Raw genomic sequence first — 18,084 nt, forward strand, 5'->3', positions numbered from 1 at the left:
TTAAAAATTACTGCAGTAGTTTGAGTGTTGCTGTTGGTAGGGATATGTGTGCCTGGATTTTGAGTTTAAAAGAGATGTAAGTCAAAGAACTGAATTCTTGATGAATAGGCAAGAATAGATATTTTCATCTGACTTGTAAACCACAAGACTGTCTCTCCTTGCTACCAGAGATACTTAGATCTGTTAGCAATAATGTCCACATCATGAGTTGACAAGAAAGGAGAGAAAAAACTTGTGAAGGTGAATAAAATCTGTGCAGTTCTTCATATAAAAATTTATAATTGCATTAAATCTTTCAAGGTGTATTCATGTGCAAAGAAGACATTCTCTGTCTTCTGGAAAATTCAGACCTACTTCTTAAATTTTGTAGAAGAAAGAGTTCTGTATGCATTGACTTGGGGGCATCTGGGCATTTCTTTTGGAAATTGTAAACAGTTATGTGACACTAAAGTTAGCTTTATTATGATTTAGCTTTATTTTGTATATTGAACTGTTGTATATTTGTTCAAATTCTATGGAAGCTGCTTTTGTTTTTTCTGTACTCTAAAAACCGTTGCATTTCCCAGGCATTTAAGTCACCAAAAGAAAATTGGTGAACCCATCTCATTGTACTGTTTCTTGAAACAGAAATTAATCTTACCTTCAATGTTGGTCTTGTCGTTGAAAATACAAATCATGTAATTTTCAGCGTTGAAATGAGTATCTGCAATGTAATTCTGTAAAAGTATCTACAGTCTGCATCTTACACCTTTTCTGCTTTTCAGTGTTTTCTCAAGGGCTGAAAAAATCCTCCCTGGAGCTTTATGGCTTAATCTGCTATGGGGAACTAAGGAAAAAGATTGGGGGATGTGAGTATGAGTGACTTTAAATTATTTTTGTATGGTAGAATCAGAAGTGTCTACCCTTGAAGCTGGTAATGTCTAGTACAGCTTCACTTTTGATTTATTCAGTATTTGTGGTCATTGTATTTATTGCAGTAGTCTGTGGTTTCTTTTTTTCATTAAATGCATTTGTATTTTTAAAGACCTACTTAGTCTGTGGCATTAGTCCCCTTTGACAGATTTCTTTAGGTTTTGGTATTTGTGAAACACAGTACATGTAATACCCACAGATGACAGGTAAAGGTAAATGTGTGCACAGCTTAGATGATCTGCTTTGTTATTCTTGAAAACTAAGGAATTAAATGTGTAAATGATACCATGTGCACCCACAATTATGTCTGCCTATGCAATCAAAATCTGGGATGGTGCCTTTCTCTTTCATTCTCTAAATCTGTACTTACTGAACCCTGAAGATGAAAAAGCATTACAAATCATAATCGGAAATAACAACTTCACTGGCTAACCAAAATGTGTTCTGACCATGTCAATCCCAAAGGCTGGTTTTGTCTGTAAGGACCAGTGTAGACAGATGAGTGTATGCCATACCAATGCTCCCTTGTTTTCTGGAAGCTCATTAGTTCGATTAGCAAAATATCTGAGTTTAGGCTTAGTACCATGTTCATAGAATCATAGAATGGTTGGGTTGGAAAGGATTGTTAAATGCCATCTAGTCTAATACCCCTACAGTGAGCAGAGACATCTTTAACTAGATCAGGTTGCTCAGAGCGCTGTCCAGCCTGACCTTGAATGTGTCCAGGGATGGAACATCTACCACCGCTCTGGGCAACCTAACCTGGTCCAGTGTTTCACCACCCTCAGCATAAACAATTTCTTCCTTACATCTAGTCTGAATCTACCCTCTTTTAGTCTAAAACTATTGCCCCTTGTCCTGTTGCTACAGGCCCTACTAAAAAGTCCGCACTCGCCTTTCTTCTAAGCCACCTTCTAAGTATTGAAAGGCTGCAGTGAGGTCTCCTCAGAGCTTTGTCTTCTCCAGGCTGAACAACCCCCAACTCTAAGCCAGTCCTTACGGGAGAGGTGCTCCAGCTCCCTGATGGTCTTTGTGGCCTGCTCTGGACTTGCTCGACAGGTCCATGTCTCTCTTGAGCTGAGGACCCCAGAGCTGGATGCAGTACTGCAGGGAGGGGTTTCACCAGAGCAGGGTAGGGGGGCAGAATCACTTTCCTTGACCTGCTGGCCACATTGTTTTTGATGCAGCCCAGGATATTGTTCTCATGGTCTTTATGATGTCTAGAGAGAGCTCCAATGTGGCTAGCTTGGCAAACAGGCAGAGGAGCATGCACTGTGTGCGCTAGTCCATGTGCGTATACCTCATCTGTGTATTTTTTTCATTTGTCCCTAAGCTTTTTCTAGAGCCAGTGTTACATGGTAGTGCATGTTCTACATGCTTTGTTGAATTTGCGAGCCATGGAAAAGCATCAAAATATTTTCACTTCTTTGTGAAGTCATACTGGTTGCAAAGTGAAAAAGGCAGGAAAGCTTTAATGAGTGGACATGTGCAGTTCCTAACAGAATAATGGTATTTTGGCAAAATATTTTTTGTTGCCTGTATTATTTCCTCACCTGGGATTTTTATTGTGATGTGTCACAAATGAGACTGTTGTGAATGTTCATACTGACTTTATTCTGTTTGTTCAAAGATCTGCAGTGTGTTAATTCATCTTGGAGAAGCAATTTTGATCTGTTTCATGACAAAGAAGGTGCAGAGGCAAGACAGATTGCATTGTCAGTAGAAATCAGTGTTTCTTCCCTATATCAACATTTTGTCTTAAAAGCATCAACAGACCCTTCTTGCTATGACTGGACATAAAATTTCACACAGTCACCATGGCAATGCATGCATACTCTGTGCTTCTGTCTTTTTATAACTTTGGTACTTGGTTATGTATTTTACCCACTGTCACTTGGAAAATTCTAGTCTCTGAGACAAAATGGGCTTAAACTGCAAGCCTTTACACCCAGTTTGAGAGGTCTGCTCTGCAGCTGGTGAAAGTAGTTTCTTTCTCTCTCTTCCCCAACCCCCTTATGGTATTACCCAGTCCCATCTTCCCGGAAATTGAGGTGACTTATGTAGAGCTATTGAGACACAAAAGCATGTCAGAAATACTTCCAGCATTGCCAGAAGGAGGTTAATTGTTCAGTAAATAGATCTGAGCCTAACTATCACAGGGAATATAAATCAAGTTACTTCCATTTAAAAATGTGCAGAAGTGTGGGTTACATGTGCATTTTACTATTTACTTTTTTATTGCATTCAGTGCTGTGAGGGCTTGATGCTTTTTCATTGTGCTGTGCTGCCTTAGCAACAGAGGTTGAGCAGGAAGATGAAGTTTTTCTTTAATGCTGCCGTATCAGACTAAAGCCCAGCAACCCAAGATGACTGTAGCATCTAAACTAGGGTCATTTTATCCATGAGTAAAACATAGTTTGCATGGTGAGGATCATATAACGCTTGCACATTATGAAAACAGAAACTTTTCAGGATGGGTATGTTATAGCACTTTTTGCAAGTTAGTCCTGTGTGAGAAGAAAATGTAATAGCTTTGAAAACTGAACAGGACACAAAAAAAGGTCATGACTTTAAATCCTAATTCACTGTGTTATCCCATTTCATGTAAAGGTATGGATGACAAGAATGCAGCTAAACTCAATGAGCTCATTCAAGCTGGGTAAGTAAGAACTTATTCCTGAAACTCTTAAAAATGGGTTGTTCAGCAGCGTGACTGTTGAACTGGTCATCCAGAGTCTAAAGGGCGTTTCTTACTTTTTTAGAGCTGCTGTTTGACATTTTCCATTCTTAGTTTTTGTGTGGATTTTTCGGATTTTATGCCACTTTTCCATGAAGCTATTAATTGTTACTAGTAAGAAGTGATGGGTGAAGTTTTAAGGAGGTAATGAAATGAGAGTTCTTTACTGACAGAACTTGTTGATTCACTGTAGGTGATATAGATTCATAGAATCGTTTAGGTTGGAAAGACCTCTGAGATCATCAAGTCCAACCGTTAAGCCAGTACTACCAAGTGCACCATTAAACCATGCCCCTGAGCACCACATCTACATGTCTTTAAATACCTCCAGGGATGGTGACTCCACCACCTCCCTGGGCTACCTGTCCCAGGGCTTGGTTGCCATTTCAGTGAATAAATTTTTCCTAATACCCAATGTAAACTCTCTGGCACAGCTTAAGGCCATTTCCTCTTGTCTTGTTGCTTGGGAGACAAGACCGACTCCCACCTCACCACAGCCTTCTTTCAAGTCGTTGTAGACAGTGATCAGGCCCCCCTTGAGCCTCCTTTTCTCCAGGCTGAGCACCCCTGGTTCCCTCAGCCGCTCCTCATCAGACTCGTGCCCCAGCCCCTTCCCCAGCTCTGTTGCCCATCTCTGGACACGCTCCAGCCCCTCCGCGGCTGTCTTGTAGTGAGGGTTCATCTCCAAACAGTTCTGCCAACAGTGCTCAGGAGTCCTGACTTTCATACCTGAAACAACTCTTCCAGTACACTATAGGTGTCAGCATTCCAGTTGCTTCTGCATCTCCTTGACTTTAGGAATGAGTATTCTCTTTTACTTCAAGAAAGAATTACGGGATTTGGGGGTTCAGTCTTGGCAATATACTTCTAGAATGCAGAGCAACTTCTAACCCCTTCTGCAGTTAAAAACGTATCGGGTATTCCCTTCTTTCTATGTAAAATTTTTTGTGCTTCTAGAATTTGTGTAGTCTGTAGTGAAATCTCTTTCAAAGGATATTAAGGAGTGTGATCATTAAGCAGGCATCACTCGGCACGCTCAGCAGGCATTGGTTTTTCCTAATTGTGTCTTTTAAAAAAGAGATCTGAAAATAGTATTTTCTGTCTGTTACAGATTCCTTTTTACTTTGGCATTTGTGCTTTCAGGGTGCTTCATTGTAGCAGAGGCATTATTGATGAAGTAAACTTTCCTGTAAACAAGAAGAGTATGCTCACTCAGCAGCTGCTGACTTTTTGACTTTTACCTTTCCTAAAATGGGTGTTTGTGTTGTGCCTTCTGTTGGTCACAAACTGAGTTTCCAGAGGGCTCCTTATGGTTTATTAACTTTTCATCTCCTGGGAGATGCACTTTGTACAGTGTACTTTTGTAGTTGCAGGTCTTGAATGTGATTATTTATGAAATCACTTCATTTTTTTTTTGTTAATGGCCAGGTTTGAAATTAGAAGAGAAATTGCCATTTGGTTTGGCTTTTTTACAAGAAAATTCTAGCAGTAAGTTTTTGTGTATAACAAAATTATTCTTAAAGCAAATTACTTCTTTAAATTGGAGTTATCAGTTAAAATGGGCCTAGGATGAGCCTTTTTTCCCTAGTGTCCTGAATATCTCTAGAGTTCAGGATATATAGGCAGTCATTTTGGTCTCTCTGCATTGTACCGGGGAGATTTTCTATTACTGTGTCATCCAAATACAGTAAACCAGAATAAGACTTGACTTTCAGCAAGCTGTGGTAGCATCAGTCTAGCACTTTGCATGATTAAGGCTGATTGATTGCATGATTAGCTGTTCTAATCAGTTGTATAATAAGGGCTAATGATTTCTATGAAGTGTAGGTGTTCATTCTATAAAGGCCAGTCTTGTAACGGAGCATTTTGAAAACAGGAGTCTTTGCATTTGAAAATACTAATGCAGTCTTCTAACCAAAAGCTATAGTGTGTGTAACATTGACGTTCTTGGGCAGCTCAGAAATTGTTGCCCTTGCACAGGCTTTTTGACTACCAGATGGAAGACACATCTTTGCCTGCCTTTTCTCCTGCATCACTTAACCCGTTTGGTGGGTAAACCTTGTCGGCCAAAGAGGAGCAAACCGTGAAACCATGCAGGGGAGCAATGTTCACAATTTCATAGCCATTACCACCTGGATGTCTACACCATTTGAATTCATTCCCTGCATGTGCATGGCAGCTTCATATCTCACACAAGTGAACGCATTGCGTATATCCCATTTGGTTAAACTTTACATCTTGCTCAGTGATGGTACAATTCTACGATCCCCCTCTCTATTTATTTGTAAGCAAGGGTTGTTTTTTTTTGTGTGGTGTGGGTTTTTTTTTTTCAGTTCATAACATTTTTCTTTCAGGGGTGATACTCCTTTTACTCTGAGTGCAGTGCGCTTTGTAAGGCTTGTCGCTATGTTGAAAGTGGCGAGTGAAAGTAAATCCAAAGTGTTAAAAATAGGGAATGTGAACATTCATTATTCTGTTGATCTTCTCCTGAAGTAGGTAAACATTGGAGCTACCTAGCTAATTTATTTGCAGGGTGACTCTAGACCCTGGAGTTACATATTCTATTTCAGTGCTTATTTTGCTTAGGTTACACATCTTCTCTGGCTTTCTGTAATAATTACATGGCGTATGGAAAAACAAATGATGCTGTGAGGTGCTCATAAGAAAACCATGTTTAAAATCTGAGCTTATAACCTGGGTCATAGATACTAAGTAGTGCCTGAAAACTTAATCAATGGGCTGTTTCAAATAATGGCAAAATTTGTGTGTGAAATGTCGCTGTTTGGTCACTGAAGTTAAGGCCATTCACTGCTATACTTGTCCTCAGAATTTCAGTAACGTGAAATCAGGCTAGACTGTAGCCTTTGGTATGGTTGTAATTGAATGAATTAGGGATCTTTTAGAAATAGGTCAAAGTGTAGGTATTTATAAATGCAAGGGGAAGGTAAGAACTGTTCTGTCAGCCTTTATAACTGGTCTGAGTAGCCTGGCGAACTCAGGTCAACGCTGGCCCCCATGAGCTGCTTAAAGAAGGTTTCACAATCATTAAGCAGGACAGCTATGAAGCAAAGCTCGCTCAGAAATTATAGGGAATCTGAATCCCTTTGTCCAGTCTTTTGCTATAATAAAAAATTAGCAACAACAAGATGTTGTGGGATTGTGTGATTGGGATATATAACAAGAAACAAAGATTTATGGCAGTGTATGAGAACTGCTTAGAAACCCATTTAACTAAATATAAACCAAAGTTGTTCTGTTTTGTTTCACTTTTAGGAGTGAAACATTTGTATTTAACTTAGGTTTTGCAACAGTCTTACATGTAATAAAAAACAGCACTTGAAGAAACATAATTTCTGGATAGCTTTAAATCTGTAGGATTTGTGGATGAGTTTTAAAAAAACAAACCACATCAAGCACATAATTAAATACCATAAATACGCAACAGTTAAAGCACAGTACTACTCAGTGTTTGTTGGTGTATGTGTTTTTGCCCTGCGACCTGAGAGGCTCTTAATATCACAAGTAAGAAAGACCCTTAAAGACAGAAACTTTTAACAGGCATCGATTGATCCGTCTCATTCAGTTCCTGGGTGTGCATTATGTGGAGTGGGAGTGATCCTTCGTTGCCTTTGATTTCCTTGTAAAAGCTGTTTGGCATGCTGAAGGGGAAATTGTAACTCTAAAAAATCTTGATAATAAACCGGCAATTAATCCTGAAAAAATTCATTTATAAAAACGATCATTTTAAGGAGGCAGAATATGCTCTTGGTGTCAAGTTATATTAGTAGTTCTTAATGAATATTCAGTAGAATAACTGGGTTTATTTACTATTTTCTGCATTTGGAAACATCCAGGATCTAGTTAAGAAAAGGAAATAAGTACTTTTAAGCTAAGAGTTGTTCTGTTGCAGGCTGACGTCTTTTTACTGTGCTTTTCAGTTAGAACTATTCTTTTCCCAGGCTTCTAGTTGTGGATTTCAATTAGGAAACTAGTCTGTAAATACATTTAATTTTATATTAGTTTAAAGAATAACCTATTATCAGACTCTCCCTACATGGCTTGAAACCCATCATCCTTTATGAAAAAGGGAATTAGGGGAATTATTCCTGAGTCACCAGGCAGAATATCTAAATTTAGAGAGCTGGAAGTCTACTTCTGAAATATATTTTAGGGAATAATGAAAACAAAAGTATTGATTGCTCTAGTTGTGGAAGAGTGCTGTAGTGCCAGGGTGAAAACGTCCATGTGACGTTTTTAATGCCGTTTTGTCAAATTCATGTCTTCTGTCAAATTTGCTCCTTCATTTACTGAACAGCGTACTTTGCTTGCCGACTTCTAAACTGTGTCATTCTTAACTTGGTACTTGGAATACAGGTAGGTCCTGCTTCTCTCTTAGGCCTATCAGCACGTTTACATTTGTTTTTTCCTCCAAAGGATTTTTCTCCTAGTTTTTTATATATTTTTGAAATACCTTTTCCATAATACACTTAAATGTTTTTCACATTTCTTTTTCTGGGCTTTTATCCTAGGTTTTGGTGGGTGGTTGTCCCCCTGCAGATACAAATGCAGCTAGGAGCTTATGATGCTGACCCATTGCCCATTTGTGAGCTGCTCTGTGGTAGTAACAGGTAGTGAGTGTCTGCAACCCAAGGTGCAGCTGAGCAGCTGGTAGACAAATTGATCAAGAACCACTTCCAGGAAGCCTGACTCAATTTTGAATGCTTTATAACCAGCTAGTTAGGCTCTTTTTAAAAGAAATAGAAAATATGGAAAATGAATAGCAATGCTTTTCTTCCTCCTTTTTTTCTTGATCGGATTAGCTCAGCTGTTCTTGGTGGATCAAATTAGCCTTTTGAGCATTCAGGCCCTTCTTTTATTCACCTTCGAGTCACGTGGTGGAAAAATTTCCACAAAGCTCCGTTTTATATAGTCATATCAATTAATCTAAGAAGAAATAATTCCTTCCCACAAACCCCTCCTCACTTATACCCTGTGTTACAGTTACAATAATAATAATAATAATAATGCTGTTTCTGACTCTTCACTTGCATGGAGCTATTTCAAGGGCACATTTGATGAAAAGGCATTGTATTAGCTAAAATCAAGATGCAGGAGGGGAGTCTAAGCTCACAGAAGTAGTTATAAGAATTTGTGGTCCTAAAGTAGCGTAAATTTGCAATCTAGCATCCTGTTTCAAAGTGCATTGCATTACTGGATTTATTTTCCCTAGCTTTAGTGGATTCTATATGAGGCTGTTAGGGAACTGTGTTCTCCACTAGAACAGGAGGGAACATCTAGGCATGTATTCACTAAGCAAGGGAATCATTACAGCAGTTCTGATTGCTATAATGCTGTAACTAACTCCTTGCAAGAACAAGGAAGACAATAGTTGTGGCATGTTCATGCAGCAGCATTGTTTTCCATACAGCCATTCTATCGCATTCCCAGACTCTGCATCTTTTAGCAGCTGGGTGCGTTCATGTATCCTGTTATCTCAACATGAGCTTTAGAAAATTACTTGGTGATGAACAGCATTAGTGGTAGTGGAGTAAATGTAGTTTTCATTGGATCCCTGTAGTTAAAGGCAAAAGGTATTTGTTGTGAATCATGAGGGTGTGTTACTTCAGTGTAAAACTGTGTAACAGGAAGAGTGATTTCTAGGAGCTACAATCAAAGCTGAAGACTAAGTCCTCAGCTGTTTTTTTCAGTTTCTGTTCTTGGAGGAAGTAATAAGCACTGGAAAAAAGAAATGTAATCTATCTAGAGTTTATTTGCTGAAAATTCTCTAGGTTCTGGCAGATCCTTCAGGATTTTTACTAGGCACATTTATACTGGGCAACTGCTCCTGACTGCTGGCTTAGATGAAAGTTTGGGCTCATGAAGAAAAGCAGAGATTCTCCACCTAAAGATTCAAACCAAAGAGAGAAACTGTCAAAACACTGACCAGCTGAATTGGAGAACAGCAGAGTTTGTAGTAGAGTTTCCTGTCTTCATACATTGCAGTCCCCGTTAACTTGACGTAAGTGAGTGTGGGTTGATTCATACTGATCTTGTCCTCATTTGTATTGAAACTTGGTTTATTTACACATTAAAAAAAAAGAGAGAGCTAGCTAGCTACATATGATTGAAGTTGTTTTCAAGAGATTTATTATCTAAAAAATGCTGATTTTATGATAAAATCATGTCTGCGCTTTAATATAATGACAGGAGGATATTGAGCCTCATACGTTAAGGCTAAGGTGTCAGTTTTAATGACCAGGAGGAAGTTTTACCTTTCAATGTTACCTTATGTCATTTACGAGATATCCACTCTTAAGTCTTTCTACTGATGGAGATGGACTGTTGTACTTGATGGGGCTCACTATCTTCAAACAATTTAAGTTAGAATTAAGTTGGAAGAGGAAAGGTAACTGTGATGCTTCTGTTACAGCAGCTCTAGCGGTGTCTGCTGTGGCAGATGTGGAAATGGGACGCACTATTTAAAACCAGGCAAGGAGCTCCTGGGTCTTTGATATATCTTAAGTAGTGCTATTGCGATTTTCTCCTCAGCACTTGAGAGCCTTTTGCTCTTTTTGTTAGTTGAGCCATCACTACTTCTGTCTCAGAGCTCTTTAGAAAGAATGAGGGCTTACACATTCCTTCTAGCTTCTGGTAGCTCATTGCAGGTTGAGGACTCTGCCCTTCCAGCCCTGGGATTTTCTGAATCTGTAGAAATTTGCAGCTTAGTAACTGAAACTTTTGAGCTGCTCACCTTATCAACTCTGTCTTTTCAGGTCTGGCTTCACTTCTGCTGCCTTTTTGCAAGTTCCCTCTTACCTGATGTGGTCTTCCTTAGGAGCATAGGAAAAAATAAGATCCTGCTGTAGGAATATTCTCTGTAATTTCTTTCACTTTACTTGCAAGGACTGGTGTTCAATCCTGCTGCTTCTATGCTAGCTGATCCTTATTGCTTGAAGTATTAGGTAGCAAATACTGCCATCAGTGACTTTGTTGGTCTCAATGTTTGCCTTTTATGTCTCTAAAAAGAAAACAGGGCTGACTGAGTGAAGAAATCAAATAGTTTCACTGTGTGAAAGCAAAAATGGCCTCTTGCTTTTAAGGATCTTTATAGCTGCTAATGTGTTATTAAGCTAAAAGCCAGTGAAATCATGCTGTAAAAGTTACTTTGTTCAGAACCCCACACAAGCTCTTAGACCTCATTTCTACAACAGATGTGGTGTTGATATTCCAGAATGGAAGATTCTTCAGAAACTTCAGACTTTTTCTTCCTATAATTAAGAGTTAGGAGTATAAAGAGGAGACTAAAGCAAACCCACTTGTCTCTTTTGAAGATTCTGTCTCTGAGGGTACCCTTCAAGTGAAGTAACATAATTCTGGTCCACTTTTTTAAATAGCACTCCCTAAGTGGACAGCCTGGTGTTTCATGAAAGTCTGGAACAGGAGGGTCGAAGAGTAGCATTTCTATAATGAAAAGTAAGGGGATAGAAAAGATTGAATGCCTTTGTGACTCTGCTCTGCAAACCCATACATTTCTTTGTTCATTCTTATAGCCATAATTGTATTTGGCTCTGTGCCCCTAGTATCTATGTATTCATGTTAATGGTACCTGTAAATACTTATTTTTCAATCTATTCAGGGCTACGACTGTTCGTTACAAAGGCAGAAACCTTCGTATCAAAGCTCCGATGTGCAGGGCTTTGAAGAAACTCTGTGATCCAGATGGTAAGTAAGACACACTGGAACGTGAAAGGATTTTAACAGATGGCCAGAGGAATATGAGAGAGAGTCGGCCTGTTTTGACGTGTATGTCACTGGCAGGGAAGCTTGTGCTATTTCACATTTGTGCTGGGCACAGATATGTCCCTATTGTCTTATTTATCCTGTTTGTGTGTATAATTCCAATAGCTTTAGGACTCACCCAGCTCTCTTAAGTCTTGGAGTATGTCACTAGCTAAATTGAAAAGGAAATGGCTGCACCAGACAAGATCACTACTGCTTTACCAGTTGTGCTTTCACTGTATGTGAAGTTTAGTCTCTTGTGCCAGTGAATAAGAGCAGTGTTGTTTAGCACTGTGCATTTTTCAACTTTTTTTTACCATTTCCAGTTCAGCTAAGTCATTTTGGAGGGTTTTTAAAATATTTTTTTTCTTCCTCTTCCTTCCCCTCCCCCCCAATAAGTAGAATCAATGCAGTTTAAAGGTCTGAAATACTGTACAAAGTTTCCAGCCACCTGATTTTGACACTGCTTGTTCAACTGGAAGCTCCAGTACTACTGCAGTGTCCAAGGGAAAAAAATAAACCTATTGGAACAGGAGGTAATATTTAAGGAAGCAGGCTCCACTGGTGAAGCTGAGCTGCCTAAGTTGTCTGTAGGTGATGCCGATGTTTGTGATGCTTTTTTTCATGTAAGTGAGCATATAGTGTTCTGAATTGTCCTTACTTTGACCCATGCCCTTTGTGCTTTGACTCCCTTCAGGCATTAGTGATGAAGAGGACCAGAAGCCAGTACGTCTTCCTCTTAAGGTCCCTGTGGAGTTGCAGCCACGAAATAATCATGCATGGGCTAGAGTACAGAGTCTTGCCCAGAATCCACGGCTTAGGTAATGAAGAACTGACTGTGGTGCTCAGAATATAAAAGGGAAATACATGAGCAGCATTCTAGCATCTTCCCTTCTCCTCAGGGTTCTCTATGCCAACTGTGCAGTTCATTTTGATCATGCAGTTTGCCTAAATGTCCTTATTCTGGAGGCTTTGTCCAGCCAGAGTACCATTGCTGTAAACATGAGGTACCAAGAGTTGAAAATTAATTACCACTGTTCTTTTTATCTTTTGAGTAATGATGGGAGGTACTAGAGTTGGAGATGAGTGGCACTTTGTGCCACTTACACCCAGTTATCAGAGCAGAGTGCAAGTAAAATGGAGATACCATGAAAACAGAGGCACAGGGGAGGGAGAAGTAAAACAATGGTCAGAGGCACCTGCCCCCAGACTCTGAACATGTCAACTGCAACACAGTGATACTAGCAGAAAGGAAGGTATTTGTAGCTTAATCTCCTCCCTGAAAAATGTAGTTGGTACTGTTGTTCCAGTGTCATCAGTGGCTGTTCATCCTAGTACTTGCATCTAGTCCAAAACTCAGGGCAGAAAACACAAGGCCTCTGTGATGTTGATTGTTCTTTGCAATAATGGAGTACTTCAGTGCCATGACCAAAGGTCATGCAGAGCGGAGAAGGAAGACATTTAGCATTAGGTTTATTTTGTAAAATGCTTTGAGAGCAAAAAGTAAATGTTTGGGGGTTTTTTTGTGACCCTTTCTCTTTGTTTCTGTACTTCTTGTAGTAGCTTTGTGCCTCGCCTGCACTTTGGCAGTTTAGCTAAATCTTGCCATCTTTTCCTATCTTTTTTGATCTGGAAAAACTTAAATCTGACTGCCATGATTGAAGATACATCTGATAGGCTTTGAGATCTTTCTCAGTTGTGAGTTACCTAGATTGTAAAGTTGTGGGATAAGATTTGTTTTCCTTGGTTCTTTTTCTTAGAGCTTGGGAGTGATTGGTCTGTTCTCTGTGCTTGTGTTATAGAACGCCAGTTTCTTCCTTTAATTCCCATTCTAGCATCCAGCCTGTGACTTGAACTTCTGCTGATGTTTTTTCTCTGTTCCCTTGCTTTGTTTATCTTGCGTGCAGGATGATTGTGGAGTTACATCGGAAGGTCTCCAGCCTCATTGAGTTTCTGAAGCAGAAGTGGGCTCTCCATGAAGTGCGAATTGTATCCTTTTTCTGCATAGTCTGTTCTGTATGCTGTGTCCTGGACGCAATTCCCTTCCTATTCTAAGTTCATTTTTGCATCAGAAATGTGAATCTACCTCATAAATTTAGCAGCTCGTGGTTAGTAAAGGTACAGGTCAGTATCTTGTCATCACTAATGGAACCTTTCATGGGAAATACCACAATGTTCCACTTTTACCTCAACTTTTCTCTGCTATGATCCCCTGAAAAGCTAGTTAGTAACAAATGAAACTCCCTGCCTTTACTTCATTTCCTTAAGCAGTGGTCTTAATCTTTTTCGTTATAGACGGGTGACCACCACAGAAACCTGGATAATAACTGATGATTTTGTTTCCAGTTTTAGCAAAGAGATCAAGGACAGGTCTTTCCACTTGCTTTATGCAGTTTCACCAAATGAAGGCTTAAGCTTCTTCTCTAGGTAGCTGCTGCTGCCTTTTACGTATCTATACACTGCCTGAGCCATACAATATTAGAGATACCTCTGAACTTTGATCCATGGGAGTAGAAAGATTTGTGAGTTAATAGCCATTCTGTCTTCCTGGTTGACTGGTATGCTATATATCCTGTTCTTAGTCCTTTAATTCAGTCTTTTCTTTTTAATTTTTGAGCCTGGAAAAAGTAGCAGCATAGCACTCGAAACTCAGAATGATGTCAAAACATGCAAGATGGAAGTTACTGCACGGAAAGGGGAGTCTGTTTTGCTATGCAGTGACTTTGGGGTTTTTTGCTTGATTTTGTTGGGGTTTATTAGTTGATTGGGTGTTCTCACAATTACAGTGGTGAGGGAAGCAGAGGTAAGTAATTTTGTCTGCAACAGAAATTTAGTTTGTGCTTGTAGCACAAAAGGACTTAATTTCCGATCATAGTGTCTTCATATCTATGCTGAATAGAGATCAGCTACTTTTTTTTTTTTTTTTTTAACTTGCAGAATAGGCTACCAGCTGCTTTATTGGAAGGGGCAGATGATTGTTGTATTCTTTGACGCATCTTTTTTAGCGTAAAACACTAGAAGAACGGCAACTTCAAGACTCCAGAGACTCAGAAACAAGAGGCAGCTTCTCGGAGGAGAAAGTCATGCTCCATCTCTTTCCAGGAGAGAATTGTACACTTACTCCACTGCCTGGGGTAGCCAGAGTAGTCCACTCCAAGGCTTTCTGCACAGTGCATTGGCAGGAAACTGGCAAATGCAAACAAAACACGAAAGACTCTCACTTACTACCCCCTGCACAAATCCTAGGTATACAGAGTGGTCAGGGGACAGCTAGGGGACAGCTAAAATACATGCGGGGAACAGAAGGTAAGGGTGTTGGAAGGGCAGAGAGCACTACAGAGTCAAGCAGAACCTCTCAGCCCACAGCTGAGGTTTCTGCAAGTGCTGAAGATGGTGCCCCAGAGCCTGGCCTGGTGGAAGGAACAGCTTCAAATCTCGGCATCGCTAATTCTCTCCAAAAGCCACCTTCTGGACTTCAAGATCCAGGAGGGAACCATGAAAAGCTGAGCTCAGTGGCCTTCTGTGTGGAGGGCAGGGAGGCCCCGGCTAGTGAGCAAGCAACTGTGCTACCATCGTGCGGCACAGCTTGTGCTTGCAATAAGATCCCTGATGTGGAGGAACTTTCTCTGCTTGATCCATTCCCACGGTACATGAAGTCCTGTCAGGACCTGATCGTCCCAGAGAAATGTTCTTGCACAGACAAACTGCCTGTGAAAGACTCTGCTCCAGCAGCTGGCGAGACTTCTCCTGTGGCCATTCCAAGTGGGAGGAGCACAGAGACACCCGACTCCTATTCACAGCTACCAAGAGGTGGTGCGGCTTCACCTGGCAGTGGCCCATCTAGATACGAAACTCAGGCTAGCCACAGCCAGGGCCAGCCGCTCGATGCTTGTACCAAGGATATAACAGATGCAGTAATGGAGGATTCTCAAGAGAAGCTGGGCTCCTCATTTCCACCTCCACCTCAGGGACAATCTAGTACAAAGTCTCTCAAGGATGACCCGAGCCGGCTCTCTCAGCAGGTTAGAGAAGAAGGATGGAGTCTGCGAACTTCTGAGAGCCTTACGCTGGCTGAAGTCTACCTCATGATGGGCAAACCGAACAAGTTGCAGCTGGAATATGACTGGTTGGCTGTCTTGGAGCCAGAAACCCAGGACGCTAGGGAGCAAATGTCTGAGTCAAGTGCTGTTCCTGCATGTACCACCTTTCACAAGCAGAGACTCCTGAACTGCCTTTTAAAACTCATCTCTACCGAAGTCAATCCCAAACCAGTAAGTAGCTCTTGTTCATGCTCCAGAGGCCTGGGGAAATATTGCCCAGTCATGTTTTCATAGTCGGTGAATGACCAGCCTTGACAAGACCTTGAAGATTCCTGCATTTAAAAAAACCCCAACAAACAAAGCAACACAACTGTGCTTGCTACAGTGTGGACTTCTCCTCAATATGCTTCACTTGCTTTTTTGCACTACCTTTTAGTTTCTGGTTTGCTGTGAGTCTGTGTATTACAGTGGACATTTAATGTGACTACTGAAAAGATCAGTCATAAGGTTAGGCTAGGTGGGTGCTTTCTATTCTCTCTCAGGTTCACAGAACCATAGAACAGCCAAGTTTGGAAGGGACCTTGGAAGATCATCTGGTCCAATTTTTTGTGGGAAATAGAGCCTAGGTGACATTAATAATCCACATGAATGCTGCAACCCTTAATTTCGAATGTTTGTGGTTCAAGTTACACTAAGTGTAAATGTGAAAAGAATTTCTTTGGAATAGCGTAGGCAATATAACTGTGCCTGCCACAGTGTTTGTTGTTTTGTTTTTTTTCTTAAGAAAGTTCCTGAACGCCAGGGTAGTTGTTTAACAGACCCGGGAAAATAACTTCTTCCTTAGACAGACAGCTGGGAATGAACTTGCTTTCCTTCTTGTGCATTGTAACCAATGTTTAGGATCTGCCCCTGTGATATCTGAGCAGTCATCTCCATCTAGTGCAACCAATTGAAACTTAGTAAAACATCCTTTTAAAGACCAAAAAGATACTGAATTCAACAGATCTGACTGCCTGTGATGGAGATAAAATGAGTTAAAGATACCATTTGCATCATATTCCAGCATAGGATGCAAATGTATCACTACTCCCAAACACACGCAATTCTTTGATCTCTTTGTTGGTGCAGACTTAACCCCCCTTGGAGCTCCTTTTGATCCTGATTTTTATAGACGAAGAATGTAGGATTTTATGAACCTAAAACCATCTTTGCTCAGATGCAGCTCCAGATATAGACTTCATTTAAACTGTGAAGACTTTTGGTCTGACATCTTGCAGATCTGTGACAGTGTCTCCTCTTTTGGCATCCGCTTTTACTTCTGGTGACACATGTGACAGCCAGGGATGATGACATGATTAAACAATAACAAACTAGAAAGAAGGACATCTCCTTAGACTCAGGGAGAGAGATAGAAGGGGGGGGGAGGAAGACCCAGCAGTTATAATTTGCAAGTGTTTACCTGTCACTTTAGCACTCTTGATATCCTAACAAAGTAGTATAGTGCTACTGAAAAATAAAGCTCTTTCAGATACGTACCGTATCGTACATTCCAGTAAAAAGAAGTAACGTAACCTTTTATTTGTCAGATAACACTTTATACTTGCTGTGTTTCAGAAGAAGTGATACTGATCTTGCATCGATTAATGTTGTGGGACTGATGGATATTAAAGAGGCAGGGTTGATATTTACTGTCTAATTGAAAGAGCTGCAGACTTTTGAAAGTTTTGTCTCCTGAATCCTTTGTGTTTCATCAAATAATGACAGAAACCATAGTATTTTTGCCATGGTGTACTTCAACAGAGGAAGGATTGATTGTTCAGATCCCCGCTATTTTCTCAAGATAATATGTAGCAAAGCTGAAATGGGCAACTGTGCTGTGGTTAATTCCTTTAAATCAAGATGAAGAGCATAAACCAAACAGTAGCAAAGTGCATTGCAGTCAAGTGTGGTGGTACTTTCGTGCCTTTGGTTGCACACAGATTCCTTAAAAAGGATGCATTTTCTAGAACAATGTTTAAACAACTTAATGAAGTAACTGGATAGGCCTGAAAAATTAGGAAAGCACCTTTTTTCCTTTATATTTATTTTTTTTTTCCTTTTTACCCTGGGGTGGTCCAGCACACTGTGTGAAGCTTGTTGAGTGTTAACTTGATTGTAACATAAATTAATGGTATTGAACCAATGACATTTAACAGTGCTGAATGCACAGGAACGGGATTTCAGCTGCCCACCACACACAGAGAAATATTTAAAGATATTGTAGTGTGTCACAATTTTTTCTTTTAAGTAGAATGAGTTTAATGGTATCGTAACAGTGCATGGTATTTATTTAATGTGTATGCATTTTCAGACACCCGAGATGAGCTCTGTTGCCACATCACCTATAAAGCCTGCTCAAGAGGAGCAGTCACTGACTCCTCCGGGAAAGGTGATTGCCATCAGCACCAGGAGTCCAGGTTGTGCCCGAAACCAATCTGCTCTTCGCAACAAGACAACTTTTTCTCCTGGTGCTGCTTCCAGCTCCTCAGGTGAGTATTCATAAAAATCCTCTCAAGAGATCAGAGCGTTAGTACTTCATAGGGTGAGGAGTACATCCCAGTAATATAACACTGGGAG

The 18,084-nt window shown here is 40.3% G+C and overlaps 1 protein-coding gene across 4 annotated transcripts in view; it reads left to right on the forward strand.

The window, feature by feature from the left end:
* Positions 1–18,084, forward strand: part of CRAMP1 (cramped chromatin regulator homolog 1) — a 52,273-nt gene that overhangs the window by 16,141 nt on the left and 18,048 nt on the right. For all 4 annotated transcript variants that reach the window (XM_055804314.1, XM_055804315.1, XM_055804312.1 and 1 more), the window contains exons 5-11: positions 765–848; positions 3,523–3,571; positions 11,286–11,371; positions 12,126–12,249; positions 13,336–13,417; positions 14,434–15,699; positions 17,819–17,996. In XM_055804314.1, coding sequence (XP_055660289.1) covers positions 765–848; positions 3,523–3,571; positions 11,286–11,371; positions 12,126–12,249; positions 13,336–13,417; positions 14,434–15,699; positions 17,819–17,996 — 1,869 coding nt within the window. The remainder of the gene's footprint in view (positions 1–764; positions 849–3,522; positions 3,572–11,285; positions 11,372–12,125; positions 12,250–13,335; positions 13,418–14,433; positions 15,700–17,818; positions 17,997–18,084) is intronic.

This window comes from Falco peregrinus, chromosome 5 (genome assembly GCF_023634155.1).
Source record: "Falco peregrinus isolate bFalPer1 chromosome 5, bFalPer1.pri, whole genome shotgun sequence".
Lineage (NCBI taxonomy): Eukaryota > Metazoa > Chordata > Aves > Falconiformes > Falconidae > Falco > Falco peregrinus.